The sequence below is a fragment of the Oncorhynchus mykiss genome, chromosome 27, assembly GCF_013265735.2.
Source record: "Oncorhynchus mykiss isolate Arlee chromosome 27, USDA_OmykA_1.1, whole genome shotgun sequence".
Lineage (NCBI taxonomy): Eukaryota > Metazoa > Chordata > Actinopteri > Salmoniformes > Salmonidae > Oncorhynchus > Oncorhynchus mykiss.
Genome location: NC_048591.1, coordinates 28,303,682 through 28,317,059, shown reverse-complemented (window position 1 = coordinate 28,317,059; position 13,378 = coordinate 28,303,682). Strand labels below are relative to the sequence as shown.

Genomic DNA, 13,378 nt, shown 5'->3' with positions numbered 1-13,378 from the left:
GAGAGAGAGAGAGAGAGAGAGAGAGAGAGAGATAGAAAGAGAGAGAGAGAGAGAGAGAAAGAGAGAGAGAGAGAGAGAAAGAGAGAAAGAGAGAGAGATAGAGAGAAAGAAAAAAGAAGGAGAGAGAGAAAGGTGAGAGAGAGAAAAAAAAAGAAGGAGAGAGAGAAAGAGAGAGAGAAAGGAGAGAGAGAAAAAAAAGAAGGAGATAGAGAAAAGTGAGAGAGAGAGAGAAAAAAAAGAAGGAGAGATAGAGAGTAGGAGAGAAAAGGAGAGGGAGAGAGAGAAAAAAAGAAGGAGAGAGAGAAAGGTGAGAGAGAGAGAGAGAGAGAGAGAGAGAGAGAGAGAAAAAAAGAAGGAGAGAGAGAGAGAAGTGAGAGAAAGAGAAGAGAGCAAGAGAGAGAGAAGAGAAAAGAGAGAAAATAGAGAGAGAGAGAGAGAGAGAGAGAAAAAGAAGGAGAGAGAGCGGGAGAGAAAGGAGAGAGAGAAAAAAAGAAGGAGAGAGAGAAAGAGAGAAAGGAGAGAGAGAAAAAAAGAAGGAGAGAGAGAAAGAGAAAGGAGAGAGAGAAAGGAGAGAGAGAGAGAGCGAGAGAGAGAAAGAGAAAGGTGAGAGAGAGAGAGAGAGAGAGAGAGAGAAAAGAAGGAGAGAGAGAAAGAGAAAGGAGAGAGAGAAAGGAGAGAGAGAGAGAGAGAGAGCGAGAGAGAGAGAGAAAAAAAGGAAGAGAGAAAGACAGATACAGAGAGAGAAAGAGTCTTAGCTGTACACTAACTCCTCATGGACAGAAAAAGCTGAGTAAATACACAGAGAGAGAGATAGGAAGAATCAACGTAACATGATGTCACATAATGGGATTAAATGCGTTGAGGGATATATCAACATCACTACAGACACCCTGGTTCGATTCCAGGCTGTATCCCAACCGGCCGTAATTGGGAGTCCCATAGGGCGGCGCACAATTAGCCCAGCGTCGCCCGGGCTTGGCCGGTATAGGCAGTCATTGTAAATTAGAATTTGTTCTTAACTAACTTACCTAGTTCAATAAAGGTTAAATAAAAAAATGACAAAATAATAGAATCATGTCATGTTTCCTCTGCCTTGGCCCTCTCTCCTCTGACAAACACACACTTCCCTCCCTCCCTTGCGTGTTTCTGCCATGTCCTCAGTGCCATCAGAAGAAGGGAAGCCAGAAGGAGGGAAGAGAAGAGAGGGAGAAGGAGGAGAAAATAAGAGTGATTTTCTGCACGCCCCGAGCTGCCACTTTCTCCCTCACAGCGGTAGATTATCTCCCAATGATATTGCAGAGCCCAGGCGTGGCGGAGCCAACCTCTAAAATGGCCCGCCAACATGCTAGGCACTTATCATACATGTTAATGGTTAGCGCCGTGGCGGGATAACGCAGGGGGCTGGAGGGAAGAGAGGGGCGGCGTGGGAATGAGCCAGGGTACGTCTGTACTGGCAGGGAGGCTACATAGGGGCAGCATGGGGGGCAGTATTGGCAGTATTGCCTGGGCACATGCAGCAGGTCTACAGGTTTAGGGGTGTTATCTATTGATGCAGACAACACAGAGACACCAGCAGAGAGGACAGTGAGCTTATTTTATACTCAAGGCTGAGTTTGGCCAATCAGTGAAACCAAAGCAGTTAAATGTTGACATCTATGCGGGCGGTGTAGGAATGGGCATAACTGTACAGACATACAGCCCACCTCTCTAATCGCACATTCAGTTCTGATCCGTTAGGAGAAAGGATACAGTATAATTACCTAATTTAAAATAAAATTGTATTTGTCACATGCGCTGAATACAACAGGTTTGAACTTACAGTGAAATGCTTACTTACAAGCCCTTAACCAACAATGCAGTTTTAAGAAAAATAAGTGTTAAGTAAAAACAAATAGGCCAGGATCAATCCAGTCCTCTACAGTGTGTCCAACAGCCAACAGCTGCATTGCCCAATCTGCCCTGACCAGGCCTTTAACCACTATTCTGAGTGGCAGAGCGGCTTTATTGAGCGCTCAACACTCCAGTCAAACACCTATATTCTACCATCACAGCACAGTAAAAGTCAGTGAGTACTACCGGACAAAGCATCTGTTAAAAACTGCCATGTTCGGAAAATAGAGAAGGGGGAGGCAAGACAAAGGGTGGGAATGAGGCCTGGTTTTGTATGGAGCGATTTGGGGAGAGTGTGAGAGAGGTGTGAGAGGGGTGTGAGAGGGGTGTTAGAGGGGTATGAGACTGTTTAGGCTGACACACAGTCAGGCATTCAGGCAAACCTGGTCCCCAGTTTTTGGGCCAGAACTCCAGTCTGTCTGTACTGAAGAGGAATAGAAAAAGTTCTCCTCCACCTATTTGTCCTTAATTTCTGGCCCTCTCTTCCTTTCTCAGCCTCTCCACATGTCAGAGATCTCAGAGAGATAAAGTGAAGCGGGTTGTGGAGAAAGTCTCTCTCTCAGAATCACTGTGAAAGGAGAAGAGAGACTACTGAATGTTTCATGGCTTTCTATGTCTACCTAGAGTGGGTATCAAACAGGTTCGGGCCAGGGAGCCTGGCACTCTGACAGTACGGCCTCACCCATATAGTGGCACTGAGCCACTGATGCCTGGTGACATCATCTCTTTATGCAGGAGAGGAGAGGAGACGCTCCCTGGGTCAGCCCTGCTAGTTCCACACAGGAAGTAGAGACAGAGACTGAGATGGCCCTCTGCCCTCTTAAAAGCTGAGGGTTAAGGGGGCACAGATGGTGTGTTTGTGAAATGCCGGCTATAAAGCATCTCTCACACGAGGGCATGGTGGACACTTCCATGAGTGCATTACTACTGTCATTTACAACGTAATCACTTTAATGTTATAGCGGAATATTAGCAAGTCAAATACACACGCACGTACACACACACGTGTGAGCATACACACACACATTCACACACAAATGTGCAGGCTGCTAGCATACGATGCCTCTGAGGTGGCTTTGATCCTTTTGGCAAAGAGAAACTCAAAACAGGATCGGAAATTAAGAGAGGGAAGAAAGAGAAGATGCGGGACTCCATCCAACACCCGTTTTTCACACACAAAACATTCTTCCCATTCATTCCTCTTTTCATACCTTCTCTCTGTCGTTTATTTCCCAGCTGCTCCTCCAATCAGCAACCAGGAAGCCCCACAAACAGAGGTAACATTTTATGGAGAAAGGAGCTGGTAGTACTGTTGGAGGCCGGGGTTGGAAATGTCCCTTTTTCCTCATCCCTCTCTCTTATTTAACCTCCCCTACGGATACTAACGATGCATACAATTCCCCTGTAGGACAATTTAATGCAGCCAGTCGATGGGCAACGTGGGGCTCGGCTGAGAAGAGAGAGATCGCCAAAATAAAGAAATCACAGCTTGGCGCTCGGCGTTCCCTGAACAATGAGAGCATTTGATGCACTATCAGGCGGATGCTGTGTCTGTCTGTTTGTCTGTCTGTGGGTATCATCTGTCTGTGTGTCTGGGGGGCTGAGACTGGGTGTCAGTGAACAACTACATATGTAGGATCTTCATTTCATCACGGACTACTGACTACAGAGGTGGGTGGTGGGGGAAATGACTAGTGGACTACTGGCTACAGAGGTGGGTGGTGGGGGAAGTGACTAGTGGACTACTGGCTACAGAGGTGGAGGAAGAGACTAGTGGACTACTGGCTACAGTGGTGGGTGGTGGGGGAAGAGACTAGTGGAATACTGGCTACAGTGGTGGATGGTGGGGGAAGTGACTAGTGGAATACTGGCTACATTGGTGGGTGTTGGAGGAAGAGGCAAGTGGATTAATGGCTACAGTGGTGGAGGAAGAGACAAGTGGACTACTGGATACAATGATGGGTGGTGGGAGAAGAGACAAGTGGACTACTGGCTACAGAGGTGGGTGGTGGGAGAAGAGACAAGTGGACTACTGGCTACATTGGTGGGTGGTGTTGGAAGAGACAAGTGGACTAATGGCTACATTGGTGGAGGAAGAGACTAGTGAACAAATGGCTACATTGGTGGGTGGTCATCGAAGAGACTAGTGAACTACTGGCTACATTGGTGTTTGGTGGGGGACGTGACTAGTGGACTACTGGCTACAGTGGTGGAGGAAGAGACTAATGGACTACTGGCTACAGAGGTGGGTGGTGGGGGAAGAGACTAGTTGACTACTGGCTACAGTGGTGGTCGAAGAGACTAGTGAACTACTGGCTACATTGGTGTGTGGTGGGGGACGTGACTAGTGGACTACTGGCTACAGTGGTGGAGGAAGAGACTAATGGACTACTGGTTACAGAGGTGGGTGGTGGGGGAAGAGACTAGTTGACTACTGGCTACAGTGGTGGGTGGTGGAGGAAGAGACTAGTGGACTAATGTCTACAGTGGTGGAGGAAGAGACAGTAGACTAATGGCTACATTGGTGGGTGAAGAGACAAGTGGACTACTGGCTACATTGGTGGAGGAAGAGACTAGTGAACAAATGGCAACATTGGTGGGTGGTATTGGAATAGACTAGTGGACTACTGGCAACAGAGGTGGGTGGTGGAGTTAGAGACAAGTGGACTACTGGCTACATTGGTGGGTGATGGTCAAATAGACTAGTGAACTACTGGCTACATTGGTGGGTGAAGAGACCAGTGGACTAATGGCTACAGTGGTGGAGGAAGAGACTAATGGACTACTGGCTACAGTGGAGGAGGAAGAGACTAATGGACGAATGGCTACAGTGGAGGAGGAAGAGACTAATGGACTACTGGCTACAGTGTTGGAGGAAGAGACTAATGGACTACTGGCTACAGTGTTGGAGGAAGAGACTAATGGACTACTGGCTACAGTGGTGGATCATAGAGGAAGAGACTAGTGGACTCTGGCTACAGTGGTGGAAGAAGAGACTAGTGGACTAATGGCTACAGTGCTGGGTGGTGTTGGAAGAGACTAGTGGACTAATGGCTACAGTGGTGGAGGAGAGACTAGTGGACTAATGGCTACAGTGTTGGAGGAAGAGACTAATGGATGACTGGCTACAGTGGTGGGTCATGGAGGAAGAGACTAGTGGACTAATGGCTACAGTGGTGGAGGAGAGACTAGTGGACTAATGGCTATAGTGGTTGGGGAGAGACTAGTGGACTAATGGCTACAGTGGTGGAGGAGAGACTAGTGGACTAATGGCTACAGTGGTGGAGGAGAGACTAATGGATGACTGGCTAGTGTTGGAGGAGAGACTAATGGATGACTAGCTACAGTGGTGGGTCATGGAGGAAGAGACTAGTGGACTAATGGCTACAGTGGTGGAGGAGAGACTAGTGGACTAATGGCTACAGTGGTTGGGGAGAGACTAGTGGACTAATGGCTACAGTGGTGGAGGAGAGACTAGTGGACTAATGGCTACAGTGGTTGGGGAGAGACTAGTGGACTAATGGCTACAGTGGTGGAGAGACTAGTGGACTAATGGCTACAGTGGTGGAGGAGAGACTAGTGGACTAATGGCTACAGTGGTGTAGGAGAGACTAGTGGACTAATGGCTACAGTGGTGGAGGAGAGACTAGTGGACTAATGGCTAAAGTGGTGGAGGAGAGACTAGTGGACGACTGGCTACAGTGGAGGAGGAAGAGACTAATGGACCACTGGATACAGTGGAGGATCATAGAGGAAGAGACTAGTGGACTACTGGCCACAGTGGTGGAGGAGAGACTAGTGGACTAATGGCTACAGTGGTGGATCATAGAGGAAGAGACTAATGGACTACTGGCTACAGTGGTGGAGGAAGAGACTAATGGACTACTGGCCACAGTGGTGGATCATAGAGGAAGAGACTAGTGGACTCTGGCTACAGTGGTGGAGGAGAGACTAGTGGACTAATGGCTACAGTGGTGGAGGAAGAGACTAATGGATGACTGGCTACAGTGTTGGAGGAAGAGACTAATGGGTGACTGGCTACAGTGGTGGAGGAAGAGACTAATGGATGACTGGCTACAGTGTTGGAGGAGAGACTAATGGACTACCGGCTACAGTGGTGGAGGAATAGACTAATGGACTACTGGCTACAGTGGTGGGTCATGGAGGAAGAGACTAGTGGACTACTGGCTACAGTGTTGGGTCATGGAGGAAGAGACTAGTGGACTACTGGCTACAGTGGTGGGTGGTAGGGGAAGATATTGGTGGACTACTGGCTACATTGGTGGGTGGTGGAGGAAGAGACAAGTGTACTTATGGCTACAGTGGTGGGGGGAGAGACTAGTGGACAACTGGCTACAGTGGTATAGGGGTGGGTGTAGGGTGAGTCACTGGGTAGAAGCCTGCCTGGCCCTGCTGACTGAATCACAAGAATGAGCTCATCATCTCATCTCTCTGGGGGTTTAAGGTTTAATGGACGAGAAAAGAATGAGTATTGACATAGAGGTGGCAGTTTTGACTTCATCACCGTGTATGTCTGTGTGAGTGAAGCACTAAGGAGGAGGAGGAGTATTATATAAAGTCTTAAATCTCAGTTGTCGCATTCATAACTGTTAGGCCCAGTGCAGGCTGGTGGACGGTGTGTAGTGTGGTAGTGGTAGTGTTGACTAAGGAGGGAGAGTAGTGTGGTAGTGGTAGTGTTGACTAAGGAGGGAGAGTAGTGTAGTAGTGGTAGTGTTGACTAAGGAGGGAGAGTAGTGTAGTAGTGGTAGTGTTGACTAAGGAGGGAGAGTAGTGTAGTAGTGGTAGTGTTGACTAAGGAGGGAGAGTAGTGTAGTAGTGGTAGTGTTGACTAAGGAGGGGGAATTGTGTAGTAGTGGTAGAGTTGACTAAGGAGGGTGAGTAGTGTAGTAGTGGTAGTGTTGACTAAGGAGGGGGAGTAGTGTATCAGTGGTAGTGTTGACTAAGGAGGGGGTGTAGTGTAGTAGTGGTAGTGGTAGTGTTGACTAAGGAGGGAGAGTAGTGTAGTAGTGGTAGTGTTGACTAAGGAGGGGGAGTAGTGTATCAGTGGTAGTGTTGACTAAGGAGGGAGAGTAGTGTAGTAGTGGTAGTGTTGACTAAGGAGGGAGAGTCGTGTAGTAGTGGTAGTGTTGACCAAGAAGGGAGAGCAGTGTAGTAGTGACAGTGTTGACTAAGGGAGAGTAGTGTAGTAGTGGTAGTGTTGACTAAGGAGGGAGAGTAGTGTAGTAGTGGTAGTGTTGACTAAGGGAGAGTAGTGTAGTAGCGGTAGTGTTGACTAAGGAGGGAGAGTAGTGTAGTAGTGGTAGTGTTGACTAAGGGAGAGTAGTGTAGTAGCGGTAGTGTTGACTAAGGAGGGAGAGTAGTGTAGACGTGGTAGTGTTGACTAAGGAGGGAGAGTAATATATCAGTGGTAGTGTTGACTAAGGAGGGGGAGTAGTGTAGTAGTGGTAGTGTTGACTAAGGAGGGGGAGTAGTGTAGTAGTGGTAGTGTTGACTAAGGAGGGAGAGTAGTGTAGTAGTGGTAGTGTTGACTAAGGAGGGGGAGTAGTGTAGACGTGGCAGTATTGACTAAGGAAGGAGGGTCGTGTAGTAGTGGTAGTGTTGACTAAGAAGGGAGAGTAGTGTAGTAGTGGTAGTGTTGACTAAGAAGGGAGAGTAGTGTAGTAGTGGTAGTGTTGACTAAGGAGGGAGAGTAGTGTAGTAGTGGTAGTGTTGACTAAGGAGGGAGAGTAGTGTAGTAGTGGTAGTGTTGACTAAGAAGGGAGAGTAGTGTTGTAGCGGTAGTGTTGACTAAGGAGGGAGAGTAGTGTAGTAGTGGTAGTGTTGACTAAGAAGGGAGAGTAGTGTAGTAGTGGTAGTGTTGACTAAGGAGGGAAAGTAGTGTAGTAGTGGCAGTGTTGACGAAGGGAGAGTAGTGTTGTAGCGGTAGTGTTGACTAAGGAGGGAGAGTAGTGTAGTAGTGGCAGTGTTGACTAAGGAGGGGGAGTAGTGTAGACGTGGCAGTATTGACTAAGGAAGGAGGGTCGTGTAGTAGTGGTAGTGTTGACTAAGAAGGGAGAGTAGTGTAGTAGTGGTAGTGTTGACTAAGAAGGGAGAGTAGTGTAGTAGTGGTAGTGTTGACTAAGGAGGGAGAGTAGTGTAGTAGTGGTAGTGTTGACTAAGGAGGGAGAGTAGTGTAGTAGTGGTAGTGTTGACTAAGAAGGGAGAGTAGTGTAGTAGTGGTAGTGTTGACGAAGGGAGAGTAGTGTTGTAGCGGTAGTGTTGACTAAGGAGGGAAAGTAGTGTAGTAGTGGCAGTGTTGACGAAGGGAGAGTAGTGTTGTAGCGGTAGTGTTGACTAAGGAGGGAAAGTAGTGTAGTAGTGGCAGTGTTGACGAAGGGAGAGTAGTGTAGTAGTGGTAGTGTTGACTAAGGAGGGGGAGTAGTGTAGTAGTGGTAGTGTTGACTAAGGAGGGAGAGTAGTGTAGTAGTGGTAGTGTTGACTAAGGGAGAGTAGTGTAGTAGTGGTAGTGTTGACTAAGGAGGGAGAGTAGTTTAGTAGTGGTAGTGTTGACTAAGGAGGGGGAGTAGTGTAGTAGTGGTAGTGTTGACTAAGGAGGGAGAGTAGTGTATCAGTGGTAGTGTTGACTAAGGAGGGGGAGTAGTGTAGTAGTGGTAGTGTTGACTAAGGAGGGAGAGTAGTGTAGTAGTGGTAGTGTTGACTAAGGAGGGAGAGTAGTGTAGTAGTGGTAGTGTTGACTAAGGAGGGAGAGTAGTGTAGTAGTGGTAGTGTTGACTAAGGAGGGAGAGTAGTGTAGTAGTGGTAGTGTTGACTAAGGAGGGGGAGTAGTGTAGTAGTGGCAGTGTTGACTAAGGGAGAGTAGTGTAGACGTGGTAGTGTTGACTAAGGAGGGGGAGTAGTGTAGTAGTGGTAGTGTTGACTAAGGAGGGAGGGTAGTGTAGTAGTAGAAGTGTTGAATAAGGAGGGAGAGTAGTGTAGTAGTGGTAGTGTTGACTAAGGAGGGAGAGTAGTGTAGTAGTGGTAGTGTTGACTAAGGAGGGAGAGTAGTGTAGTAGTGGTAGTGTTGACTAAGGAGGGAGAGTAGTGTAGTAGTGGTAGTGTTGACTAAGGAGGGGGAGTAGTGTAGTAGTGGTAGTGTTTATTAACTTCTTGCGACTAGGGGGCGATATTAAAATTTTTGGATGAAAAACGTTCCCGTTTTAAACAAGATATTTTTTCACGAAAAGATGCTCGACTATGCATATAATTGACAGCTTTGGATAGAAAACACTCTGACGTTTCCAAAACTGCAAAGATATTTTCTGTGAGTGCAACAGAACTGATGTTACAGGCGAAACCCAGATACAAATCCAACCAGGAAGTGCCACATTTTTTTTAACCGCCTCATGCCAATGACTCCTTATATGGCTGTGAATGAGCTACGAATGAGCTTCCGTTTTCTACGTATTCCCCAAGGTGTCTACAGCATTGACTAAGGAGGGAGATTAGTGTAGTAGTGGTAGTGTTGCCTAAGGGGGGGAGTAGTGTAATAGTGGTAGTGTTGACTAAGGAGGGAGAGTAGTGTAGTAGTGGTAGTGTTGACTAAGGAGGGAGAGTAGTGTAGTAGTGGTAGTGTTGACTAAGGAGGGGGAGTAGTGTAGTAGTGGTAGTGTTGACTAAGGAGGGAGAGTAGTGTAGTAGTGGTAGTGTTGACTAAGGAGGGGGAATTGTGTAGTAGTGGTAGTGTTGACTAAGGAGGGGGAGTAGTGTAGTAGTGGTAGTGTTGACTAAGGAGGGAGAGTAGTGTAGTAGTGGTAGTGTTGACTAAGGAGGGAGAGTAGTGTAGTAGTGGTAGTGTTGACTAAGGAGGGAGAGTAGTGTAGTAGTGGTAGTGTTGACTAAGGAGGGGGAGTAGTGTAGTAGTGGTAGTGTTGACTAAGGAGGGAGAGTAGTGTAGTAGTGGTAGTGTTGACTAAGGAGGGGGAATTGTGTAGTAGTGGTAGTGTTGACTAAGGAGGGGGAGTAGTGTAGTAGTGGTAGTGTTGACTAAGGAGGGAGAGTAGTGTAGTAGTGGTAGTGTTGACTAAGGAGGGGGAGTAGTGTAGTAGTGGTAGTGTTGACTAAGGAGGGAGAGTAGTGTAGTAGTGGTAGTGTTGACTAAGGAGGGAGAGTAGTGTAGTAGTGGTAGTGTTGACTAAGGAGGGAGAGTAGTGTAGTAGTGGTAGTGTTGACTAAGGAGGGAGAGTAGTGTAGTAGTGGTAGTGTTGACTAAGGAGGGAGAGTAGTGTAGTAGTGGTAGTGTTGACTAAGGAGGGAGAGTAGTTTAGTAGTGGTAGTGTTGACTAAGGTAGGAGAGTTGTCAGTGCACGGCAGGCCAGGATATGGAGTCATGCCGGGTCTGATATTTTCCCCCTACACTGCTCCACTGCACTGTTTGTGCCACAGCAGACTGCATGAGTCACAAGGCAACTAGTGCAGGCTAACAATACATTAAGGCATCACCACCACCACCACCTTCCTCCTCTCTGCCCACCATGGCCTTGCCGTCCTGGGCCTCAGCCAGCCTGCTCATAGCATCCCCCCACCACCACCTGGTCAACTGGCCATTAACCCTGACCCAAGACCAGTCTACTGGAAACACACTGCCACTACTGAAGATTAAGAATAAACATCAACACCAGGTCTGGCAAAAGGTGTGGCATTGAAACAGCCTGGACATATAGGTTTAATGTTGTTGTTTTTTCAATAATGCCAACAGCTTTCAGACATGGATAGCTGTTCCAGCCTGATTTGCAGGTTGTTTTGCCCTTCTGCCAGGAACGGCTCACACACACAATTTCATGGTGTGTGGTCATCAGTGCACAGTGCACACCACTGACTCCATAGCCCTAAAAACCTGTGTGTGTGTGTGTGTGTGTGTGTGTGTGTGTGTGTGTGTGTGTGTGTGTGTGTGTGTGTGTGTGTGTGTGTGTGTGTGTGTGAGATGCCTGCCGTCGTTACCGCTCTGCTAAAGAGAAAATCAAATATTAATCCAGCCAGCACCGTTTGCCGTTTTGAAAAGCGAGAGCCACTCACCATTTTATTATTGATTTCATGAAAGTGGATCTCGCATACTTTCTCCACAACGTCCTCAACCTCGAAAGTTACAAAGCCGAAACCTGCAGGGAGGACAGAGAGGTAGAGAGAATGACAGGAAGAGGGGGGTGGAGAGAGAAAGAGGGGAGTGAAAAAGGAGGAAAACGGGAGAGAAAAATAAACCATTGGTTATAGTCAAGATTTATATTCTAGTTGAAAGACAGGCAACATATGAAAATTAGTCCCCTAAATGTAGCTAAATAAACCTCATAAAGATGCAGTTATAGACCTGGAACGGCTGTACAGCTATGTGCAATAAAAATGATACAGTCCTCATTATTAGAATAACTGTATTCCTGCTTCACAGACAGAAGAGGAGGGAATTGCCACAAAGCTCATTAAATGAAATTCATGGACCCTGGCCTAGCCTGTGAATTTCATTACAGATATTCTCTGCTTCTTCATTGATATTTCACTGTAAAACACATTCTAGTTTTATGGTAATGTCAGGCCATATCATATTATTGATACATAGAACATTATACAAACTTTGCAAATCAGCAACAAGCATTGATTGATAACTAATAGAGGGTAATCTAGTGACTCATGGGCCAAAGCTTGACCTGATTATCTAATTCATAACTAATAGTGTCAGGCAGGTAGCCTAGCGGTTAGAGGCAGGCCAGCAACCGGAGGGTTGCCAGTTCGAATCCCGGGTCCAACGTGAAAAATCTGATGGGAATTTAGCTGGCATCAGGATTGCTAGTATCAAATGTTAGATGCCATTGCCTTACTTGGACCTTGTGTGTAATGACCAATAAAGCAATCTTCATTTTAGAGGGTAATCTAGTGGCCCATGGCCCAAAAAGTGACTGGATTATCTACATGCCACATAAAGGGATGACATTATGAAGGCATATACTAAGGATAGACACCCAAAAATGCCCCCGCCCCCCAGCAGGAAAGCCTTCCATTCCATGCCCTGTTGACTAATCAGCACTCTCTCAAAAACAAACACACAGAGCGGAGTGGCGGAGCGGAATAGAGATGAAGTTGTGCGCCCCGCTGTGACAAGCTGAAACAAGGCTTTGGTTTTTAAGAGAGTGGGAGATAAGCCTGTGGGAGTCAGGGGGTCAACAGGGTTTGACATAGAGCCAGCATGTGGCCGGGCAGGGCCCCCCTTCTCCACACGCCAGCAGATATGGACAGATAAAGAGGCGGGAGGGCCGATAAGAGGGTCACGGAGAGAGCAACCGTTCCGACAACCCCCCCTGTCCCGCCTCTGCACACTAACAATGAGTTATTACACAGTACAGTGCAGGGCATTCAATTCACAAACATGCACACATACATACAGTACACACACACGCAAACACACACACAAACTCTACCCGCATGTTACATGTACACATAATCCACTCCCCCAACCCCCCATATGAGGTTGGATCTATACAGGCATTAGACATCATCAAGCAGGTTTCAGTGATCAAAGCCGCCTACACTCTCTCTGGTGTGAGGTAGGAAGTGAAGCTCATTAGTCAATGACCTGCCCTCTCTCCATGACTTCCTGTTCTGATCCAGGGGGACTTCCTGGAGTGAAGCACAGCACACGTCAGACAGAGAACTCAACTCTCAAGCCCCTCTCTATCAATCTCTCTCTCAGGAACATAAAGTATTAAATCAATGAAACACAGATCACACCGCAATAAGAGTCAGAACACACTCAAAACAAATGTTTTAAATATTGTGATTTTATTAGTCTTTCATCCTCTTCCCATTCATTATCTCTCCCTCTCTCTAGTTTCTCTCCCTCTGTCTAGTTTCTCTCTCTCTCTCTCTCTCTAGTTTCTCTCTCTCTAGTTCTCTAGTTTCTCTCTCTCTCTAGTTTCTCCCTCTCTAGTTTATTTCTAGTTTCTCTCTCTCTCTAGTTTCTCTCTCTCTCTAGTTTCTCCCTCTCTAGTTTATTTCTAGTTTCTCTCTTTCTCTCTAGTTTCTCTCTCTCTCTAGTTTCTCTCTCTCTAGTTTATTTTCTAGTTTCTCTCTCTAGTTCTCTAGTTTCTCTCTCTCTCTAGTTTCTCCCTCTCTAGTTTATTTCTAGTTTCTCTCTCTCTCTAGTTTCTCTCTCTCTCTAGTTCTCTAGTTTCTCTCTCTCTCTAGTTTCTCCCTCTCTAGTTTATTTCTAGTTTCTCTCTTTCTCTCTAGTTTCTCTCTCTCTCTAGTTTCTCTCTCTAATTTATTTCTAGTTTCTCTCTCTAGTTTATTTCTAATTTCTCTCTTTCTCTCTAGTTTATTTCTAGTTTCTCTCTTCCTCTCTAGTTTCTCTCTCTAGTTTGTTTCTAGTTTCTCTCTCTCTAGTTTCTCTCTAGTTTCTCTCTCTCTCTAGTTCCGCTCTAGTTTATCTCTCTCTCTCTAGTTT

The 13,378-nt window shown here is 46.6% G+C and overlaps 1 protein-coding gene across 9 annotated transcripts in view; it reads right to left on the bottom strand.

Moving 5' to 3' along the window:
• Positions 1 to 13,378, bottom strand: part of LOC110507900 (RNA-binding protein Musashi homolog 2) — a 372,381-nt gene that overhangs the window by 111,408 nt on the left and 247,595 nt on the right. For all 9 annotated transcript variants that reach the window (XM_021588306.2, XM_021588303.2, XM_021588305.2 and 6 more), the window contains exon 8: positions 10,963 to 11,045. In XM_021588306.2, coding sequence (XP_021443981.2) covers positions 10,963 to 11,045 — 83 coding nt within the window. The remainder of the gene's footprint in view (positions 1 to 10,962; positions 11,046 to 13,378) is intronic.